Source organism: Cornus florida, unplaced genomic scaffold (assembly GCF_030987335.1).
Source record: "Cornus florida cultivar Cherokee Brave unplaced genomic scaffold, ASM3098733v1 CherokeeBrave_3.0.0_Hap2_Chr08, whole genome shotgun sequence".
In the NCBI taxonomy this organism is placed as follows: domain Eukaryota; kingdom Viridiplantae; phylum Streptophyta; class Magnoliopsida; order Cornales; family Cornaceae; genus Cornus; species Cornus florida.
The window spans coordinates 5527087-5536376 of record NW_026775578.1 but is presented as its reverse complement, the minus strand read 5'-3'; the positions used below and the strand labels follow the sequence as shown (position 1 = coordinate 5536376).

Genomic DNA, 9290 nt, shown 5'->3' with positions numbered 1-9290 from the left:
CTTTGACAAAGGTTCACAGCAATCCAACATAGAATCATCAAACCATCTCCATGAACCTGTAAGACAAATGGGAATGGAAAATCATAATGCAAATAGAAAAATGCTGCAACTGTGAAAAATTATATTCTTACACCACCAGATCCTAACTTGGGTGGTATCTCTTCAAGGCTGAGGGCTTCAAGTCACACTTGGAACACAAAGTGTGCGAGTTGCTTACCTATTTAAATGAAAAATGATTTTTCAAATACTTTATTACACATGATATACAAGTTATAACAACTTCTCATCATTTTTCCACCATACAACATCACAACAGTTAAAAGAGGGGCCTGTCCTCTATTTTAAACCCAGACATTGTAGCATTACATCTTTAATTAAATATTACAAAGCACAAATTGCCATCTAATGTTACATGGGCAGCCCTCCACAAAATCTTCATATTATCATTAGTTCAACCCCTCGAGGTAATTTTGATTGCAGTCCCATAGCACACATTTTCGCCGCTAGTCGATTCTCATCTTCCACATTCTCATTTTCAGCTCCTATCAAATACGGTGGGCGTGTATCAATATTTATCTTCTCTAGCGAGACAAAATTCTTAAATAAGTACATGGCGAGCTCAACATCAACCTCACAGCCAGTAAATCCAACCAATTCTACCACCTTGGGACATTTGAGCAGACGTTTCTCAGCCCTTCCTTGTACCACCTTCCCTTGCAAAGAGTAGCGGCCAGGACAGTCAATATTCCCATAAAAAACCTGCCACACCAATGGTCCGATTATTAATTCAATTTTGTTAGAACAATGAAATTGACTTTTGATTCCAAACAATGAAAATGGAATGATGATCAAACTGGTTAAAGCTAAGACCTAAATCAATGCACTTAATCTATTAGCCACAAACAAAATGAATCAAAAGTATTAGTCTACTGAAAGTTAACATCTTCTTTTAAGTAGCCTAGTCCACAAAGGACTGTCATCTTATGTATTAATACCTCTAACATCGGTTCCATCTAAGAGCTGATGTATAACTTATTGCCTCTATAATAGCATCTAGTTCATACATCACACATTGGTAATCATTAATTCACACGTATGAGGCAAAGAAATAAAGAATTTTTTCACAAACTTTCCTTGAAGGAGAGAGATGCAGATTAACATTGAACATCAAAATAATAGAAATTGGAAGGCAATGTAGGAATATATTGTCTTCTCATCAAATTTTAAAATATATACACACACACACACACACACACACATATATATATATATTAAAAAACACCTCCAATGGCCGATGCTAAGCCTAAGCTACAAAATCAATGAAAACAAACTAGATGCACAGTGCACCACTGTTCTCAAATTCTTTTGATATTAGGTAAATTTATGTAAGATATGAATCTTATCTATAGGTCTCAGAAATTTTGTAAAGCAAATCATACATATCTAGAGGGAAAAAAGAAAAAGAGAGCGATGATGTAGTATGAATGCCATTACAAGTTAAAATTACTTAGTAATCACCTAAAATAACATAAAACATAAGATTCCAGGATAGAATATGATGCACATATTGTAAACCAGAAGGTAAGAGCACTAACCTCGAGACAAAATCTATACAAACAAGGAGCTGCCTCTATGAGAGAAATGCAAGGAAGGAAGCTCCTGATACGGTATGGATACACCTTCAATGTCAAATGCTTTAGATTCCTTAATTCAGGAAATTTGGGGAAGTTATCAAATACCTGAAGAGTCCAAATAACAAAATGTGTCAGAAAACCTTGAAGAATAAGAGAAGGCACAAAAGAGAGGTAAGTTAGATACTAACCTCGTAATCCAACTTCAATACAAGTGTCTGCAGCTGAGAGGTATAGCTTGAAAACTGGGAAAATTTCATAAACTTGCAAAACTGACCCCCCAGGTTTAGTTTAGAAAGATGGCATGCACTCTTGAAACACAAGTTTATTTGGTGACCAAAATATTCAAGTGACACCAGACTTTTCGCAGAAATCTCAATGTCTTCCAAAAACCAACAGTACGCTATTTTCAAATGCTTGAGCGATTGACCATAAACTTTAACATTGACTAGACAAGCCGAGTTATCAACAGATACTTCTTCAAGAAATGGACAGCTTGATAAAAAACATTCAAGGCATTCTGCAGTCACATCCACATACGTGAAACGGATTGCAGTTAGTGATTCAAGTCTCGAAAAATCCAGGGACCGCATAGATGATAAATTGTAATGCCCTTCCGGAATATTACTATGTAATCGTTTAAGATTCAACTCAAGCCTTTGAACTCTCTTCTCCATTGCAAAGTGAACCCAATTATCAATATCAGATGTAGAACTAGAATCCAAATCAAAGTGAATTCTGAATTCATCCAGGGTTGCACCCTTGTGTGAGTTCAAGACCCGATTCACCCAACTTATATAGTTAGCCCTCTCCACCCCTAATATTTTCCAATTTCCTTTCCTTCGAAGTTTCCGCAATAACTTCAAAGCCTCAAAATTAAAAGTACCAGTTGTATATGTCCACAACTCTTTCCATCTACTTGAGACTACACTAGTTCTTGCCGCCTCTTTCATTGGCAAGCAAGAGAGGATGCAAATAAGAATTTCATCCGGCAACTGACTGATCCGATCTTCAGAGTGATTACTCCTCCCTTTACACTGATTATTGCAAACCAAATAACATAGTGAGGATAATTAGTATAAATTAATAAAATTGAATTGACCACAAACATGAGAAATTAGGTGATAACAAATAAGGAGAAAACAACTCCTCTCTTTACACTGATTATTGCAAACCACATAACATAGTGAGGACAGTCAGTATAAATTAATAAAATTGAATTGAACACAGACATGATAAATTAGGTAAAACGAATAAGGAGAAAACAACCACGCAAACACACAATAATTCATCACACATAATAATTTAGCGGAGAAATTGACGATTAAGAAAAAAGAAAGCTTTATGATTATTATTATATGGAAAAGATTCAAAAGAAATTTCAAATTGCTTAAAGGGAAAAAAATATTTACCTTCCTAAGTGCAAATTTGGAGTTCAGTCGTCTTTGTTTCATTGTGTAACCAAAAACCCTTTAGCCAAGTCTTCAACTTCGTAAAAACTTTGAACACCCACTGAGGAATTGTTCAAAAAATTACTATCAATCTACAATGAGAATATATGACACAGAAAGTATGTGTGTGTGTGTGTGTATATTACTAAGCAGATCTTGTCACCTGAGGCGATAGCGGAGGCTGCGCGGAGTGTCGAAGCAGATTGTTGTGATCGTAATGACTAGAAGAAATATTTCCAAATCCTTCGGCACGAAGGAACATATAGAATTTGGACGATGGAATGATGGTAAATATACACCAATCTGTTTCACGCGCTTAGATAAAAAATAAATAAAAATTAACCAGCCCAACGTGAGTGGGCTTAGCCCATCAGTTTTGCAACCGACCTATTGATAGAAAGAGGTCGTAAAACGGCACATGGGGGGTCAGAAGCAAGTGGAGTCAAGGGCGGGTCAAACTCACATTCCATTGAGACATTGATTAGTCTTATAAATTATAAATTAAAGCCTAGCCCTAAGAAAAATTGAGATAAGACCCCCTAAGTTTAATAAAAAGAATCCCTAAGTTTTTTATTTTTATGTTAGATATCATTATTAGGGTAAATTGCAACACTGTTTGGACGATACTCTTAAGTTTACAAAATTAAACAATCACCCCAACTATCTTTGACAGAAGATAAAAATACCTTATTGCTCATTGACTTATGAATGACTTATCAATTGACACATTGAAATGTTGATTTACCTATTTAATTTTTTTAACTATTTTTAATATGTCACACTAACATATAAATATAATGTGCTGATTGAATTGGATCAAATCGAATCGTATTCGTATATATATAAATTATTTGCTCACCCCTAATAGTTTCTAAAGCAAATTAGAATCCAATTAATTTCAATTATTTAATGTCCTGCGAAGGGACAATTAATTTCAAATTTTCAATTCGCTATTTGTCTTTTCATTCAAGGAGGACAAAATTGAATGTAAAAAAGATTATTTTATGAGTATATATGAGTATTATTTAGAATAAATTATAGTCATATGGGTGGGCTTGGCTTCAGTTAGTACGTCCTATAGTTTGGGCCTTGGCTGGCTAGTATTGTATAGGCTTGAGTTCGAATCATGTCAGGCTTTCATAATTGTACAGTAATTATTAAGTGCCCTGTCCTTCCCAATGTTCACCCCTAAATGAGGCGTATTATACAGGGATGGCAACGGGGGCGTGATGAGTATTAAAAAGTGCGTATTTAAACCCTTTAAGCTTAGGCATTCTAGTACCTTTATCTATCTTACTTTACCGTTTTAGATTGATCTCGTATTATTTTCATTTTCAGCCACTTATCCCAAAAATAAGCTAACTCAGCCAAATAAGAGCTTAATTGAAGCAATTCTGAGATTAAACAAAGAAAGGAGCAAAGTGGAGGAAGAAAGAAGCAAAACAGCAAGTTCGATCGATCCAAAGTCAAGGTTCGATCGATCGAACAATGATCGATCTCAGCACTTCAAGATAGATTCAAGCCTTGACCAAAAAGCATAAAGTTCCAAAAGTTCGATCGATCCAACACCATCCTTCGATCGATCGAACACTTTTGTCCTTATTCAAATGATTGATCCTATCCATAACTGTCGACCCACTAACCACCTTTTGTCCTTTTCCCAAAAATATCTCCCAAAATATCTCGGATTTGTCTTTTTCCAAAAAGCTCAGCCAGTTGGATCTATCCAGCCTCAGTTTGATCGATCTCAGCCAGTTCGATCGATCCAAGTCCAAGGTTCGATCGATCGAACTTCCTCCGAGTGCAAAAAGTTAAAATTCTAGCTCATTGAAAGTTGTCCTTTATCCAATCATTGGAGAATATTGTGTGCACGACCCTAGCTCATTTTGGGTGTCATTTTGACCTACCTATATAAGGATAAGGATTGCTTTTTCAAAAAGAGAGAAAAAAATTAGACATTCATATAATCTCTTGGAGAGGAAGCTTGGAGGAGGAGGAGGCTAGAGACACCATTGGAGATCTTCATCAACAAGGAGCAAACCTCTTCCATGGAATTAGCCCTTGAGGGTTGGAGTATCATCACCATGAGTGGCTAGACATCCTCTTGGGGCTAGAGTTAGCCCCAAGCATGCTTTCTATATCTTAATCTTGTGTATTACTGAGGGATTAGTGTTGTAATTGATGTTTTGACACTTTGATATATATGGATCTTGTTTATTCAATGATTTATGTGGTTTAATGCTTCCAATTGGTCATTTCATTCTATCTATATGTCTATGTATGCTAGAATAGATGTTCATGTGCTTATTTCTAGATTTTGTGTTATTGATGCGTGTCTATGTGTATTGATACTATAGATTTAGAGATTGTCAAAACATTGTGCTTAAAAGAATGCTTTTGTGATTCTCTTGATGGTTCATGCTTATCTCTTGATGGGTTGTGCCTCTCCCCTAGTTTATTTTCATGCTAGTAGTGTAGATGTAATGTAGTTGTAGTGTAGTGTTAAATGGGAGGACAATCTATGCTTCTTGTTTGATGATCCAAGCTTTTGAATGCAATTAGCATATGTCTCTATCCTTATGTTGTATTTGGATTGTGAGTTAAGTGAAATGATTAACGACTTGTTTTGATTTATTGTGCCTTTCACATGTTGTGTACACAATATATGCTTCATAGCTTAGATATATTGTGCCTTTCACATGATGTTTAGACAATACATACTTAACTAGTCATCCTTACTTGTTGAATCAACCAAATACACACACACCAATATTGCAACACCCTAATTGCCTTCATTAATCACTTGTCAATGATATAGAAATGCATTGCTTGGTGGTGATCTCTAAACCCCAAGATATCTCTCTCTCTCTCTTTCACTTACTCTTAATTGCAATTTTTTTGCTATTATTTAGTTTAATTTAGTTGCTCTTTAATCAACCAACTAACCAATTGTTTGATCACTTGACCTACTAGCTTAATTGTGATTCCACGACATTGCTCGATCTTCACAGTCCCTTGGGACGATCCTTACTCGCCCTAGCTATATTAATAGTGAAATGTAGTAGTGGCTTCTATAAATGTAAAACTCTTGGCCCTCGCCTTAATGCACACTCTTAAGCTTACGGTTCACGAACGACCAGGGTGGGTTTGGGCAGGTGTACCCCCCATAACCGTTTAAAAACCCCGCCCCCGTCCCTGTCCAAAACCATATAAATGGGGGAACCTTCCACCCCATCCCCGTAACCGTTTAACATTTTTACCTCCGCGGGTACCCTCTCCGCCCCGTTTAAGACCATAATTTATTTATTGTTGAAATAAATTTGCTCTTTTTTTTTTTTTTTCCTCATCTTCTGTTCTTCACCATTGTAACTCTTTTTTTAATCAAATTCATTTGTTAATTTAATATTATTATATAAGGTACTTAATATATATATTGGGAAATATATATACGAATGAAATAAGGGTACTTAAATAATTTTTCTATCTAAACGGGACGGGGCGATGCAAGGCGACCTCTCCCCACCCCCGCATCAAATCCGCGTGGGTTTTATTACATCAAACCATCCACACCCAAATAAGCTAGACGGTTCTCCAAAATCGCAAAAAACGGGACGGGACGGGTAACCGCAGGGGTGGGTCAAATTGCCATCCCTAGGCGTATACAAGGGGTTGGAAATGAATAGTTTCATTTGCTGTTCACTCAAAAAAAGAATTGAAATCTAACAATTGTTAGATTCTGAGTCATACAAATTTATGTTTATATAGTTTTATATTTATATAATTTGATCTGTTAAATAATTCATTAAAAATTGACACCCAACTTAGAACACATTTTCCTGATTTCCACGTTGTAGAAGAATTCGAGTAGAGTTGATACCCTTTAACGTAATTATCTAGGGGTGAATTGTTAGGAAAATGAGGTTTTCAATTTTATGCGCATATCAAAGTACCTATTCCATGGTAGGAATGTACTCCTTATACGAAATTTTATAAAGGATTTTTGATAATTTCACATGTAGAGAACATTGTTAATATATATATTTTTCTTCCTTTTCTTTTATTTATTTATTTTTTTCTTAAACAAAATTGCACGCACATATATGTTTCTATGGAGACTTGAATATGACTTTTTACGTAACTTTGAGTTATTAGAGCACATTCTTCTTACTTAATAGTCTTACTTTTTTTTTAAATAGCTAGATTCAAACTTGAACTCGAGATTTTGAACTGCTCACAAGCATAAATTGAATCTAAATTGAGTTTTAAAATGAAGGGAAGTCAAATTGGAATAATTTTTATGTGAACTCCAATCTAATTGTCTGCTATAGAAATATCCTATATCACTAAGACAAATCTAAATTAACAAGAGACCACTTAATTATGATATCCAGAATCATAAAGATAAATTGAAGAAGAGCCCACTTAATTATTTCTACAGAAAAAAAAATAGAATAAATTACATTAACAACACACCTACCATTTTATTTCCAGCTGACTAAATTTATAAAATAATAATATTGTCTTTCTCCTATATATAATATAATATAATACTCCATATTATTATAATATAAAAGTATTACACTTTTATACTCAATGTCACTTTTCAATAGGTGACACAATTTGCCTAACTCACAAAAAAATGAGTATAATTTACAAAAAGTAAATAAATAAAATAACACACATAAAAATTCTTGCAAAACTGGATACAGTAAATTTTTATTTTTATTTTTGGAATCTTAGAGTAACGATCAAGGAAGTAGTAATAGGAATGTCAAGAATTCAAAAAGTGAATTGTTGTATGAGAGAAAAACGGCATTTGGTCCTACAAAGTGATTTGATCGGAATGAAGTGCCACAGTTAGACGTCCCTTTCACAGACAAACTGACATAAGTCGGCGTTTGCCGGTGGGCTGCTATTAGCTTTTGCTTTCATAGGTTGTACTGTCGGCTCCGTCGGCGCGTATTTTACCGTGCCCACTAAAAACTCATGGGTGGGGTCCGAACAGTTGGCCGGACCCTTGTCCGTACTCGAGGTCGACTATGGGTATAACCGTCATTTCCAATGTCAACACGAAGCATGAACCTCATCCATAATGTAACGTTACCGATTTTTCCTATTTTCTATTTGTTGGAAATTATTTAATTTTTTTGGATTATTTTAATTCTTACCTCGTTTTGCGTGTCACGCAGGCCCCGAGGGGCTTTTTGGTCATTCATCTAGCCGAGGGTTTTGGAAATTTATTTTTAATCATTTTAAGTCAGTTAGAAGTGATGGTATTATTTTTAAATTTTTCAGATATCGGGTCGATTTCTGAATTCTTGAACTTCTCTCGGTTTTCTCATTTTAAGTGAGGGGCATTATAGACATTTCACTCATATATTCATATTCATATATCTACATAGTTCGGAAGATATTTTGGAGGATAGAGGAGGCATTACATTGAATGAGCAAGGGCAAGATTCAAACTTTACCAAAAGTATAAACCATTTTTTGTTTGACAAGTGGCACCATTAGGACCACTTGACCAAGTGCAAGACCAACTTTTTCCCCTTCCTCTTTCATTTTCGGGCATCACCTCTTCCTCTTCTTTGTCTTCATTTTTCTTTCTCTATATTCCATATCTGCATCAGATATATGCCACATATGTTTCAACCTTGGATTTGGGGATATTAGAAGTTGTTTTTGGTGATGCCATAGAGAGAAAGTTGATGAGCTTGAGGAGAGCTTCCATTTGGCACCCATGTTGCTAGGGTTTAGAGAATTTTAAAGCTAGGGCTTGCTAAGGCCTTGTTTGGTTTGCTATTTTGCGGTAAGGGAAGTCTAAATTACAAATTCCTATGATTTTAGTGAGATTCTATGTATTTTCTTACATTAAAATCTTGATATTGTGAAGCATGCTTAGTTTGTAGCTTTTTGGTTGTGATGTTAAGCATGAGATAGTATTGAATTAATTATTGTGGATTGAGAATATGATTATTTCTTGTATTTGTGCCAAGCATGCTATTTTCTATGAGAAAATGTGAAAGTACGAATTATGTGACTAAATTTTATGTTTGGGTTTTTTATATGATAATCATGATGTAAATAATGACTTGTATATTGATAAATGGTAGTATGATATGCATATTCTTGGTATGGGGTGAGTTGAAATAGTGAAGGTTTGATATGGTAGAAAAGGTTAGGAAGTGAGATGAAGGATAGTGTTGTA

The 9290-nt window shown here is 35.0% G+C and overlaps 1 protein-coding gene across 1 annotated transcript; it reads right to left on the bottom strand.

Moving 5' to 3' along the window:
* Positions 1-220: 220 nt before the first annotated feature.
* On the bottom strand, positions 221-3369 carry LOC132269063 (F-box/FBD/LRR-repeat protein At5g22660-like). The gene is made up of 5 exons (XM_059770073.1): positions 3246-3369; positions 3044-3143; positions 1823-2668; positions 1596-1739; positions 221-759 (listed from the first exon to the last, which is right to left on the bottom strand). Exons 2-5 carry the CDS (start codon positions 3083-3085, stop codon positions 436-438), a joined length of 1356 nt encoding a protein of 451 aa, XP_059626056.1. The 5' UTR covers positions 3086-3143; positions 3246-3369; the 3' UTR covers positions 221-435.
* Between the last annotated feature and the right edge of the window lie 5921 nt (positions 3370-9290).

Coding starts and splice junctions, on each gene's coding strand:
- LOC132269063 (XM_059770073.1), bottom strand. CDS start 3,085: ATGAAACAAAGACGACTGAACTCCAAATTTGCACTTAGGAAG. Junction 2,669..3,043: donor CCAAATTTGCACTTAGGAAG/GTAAATATTTTT, acceptor TGCAATAATCAG/TGTAAAGGGAGGAGTAATCA. Junction 1,740..1,822: donor TATTGAAGTTGGATTACGAG/GTTAGTATCTAA, acceptor TGGACTCTTCAG/GTATTTGATAACTTCCCCAA.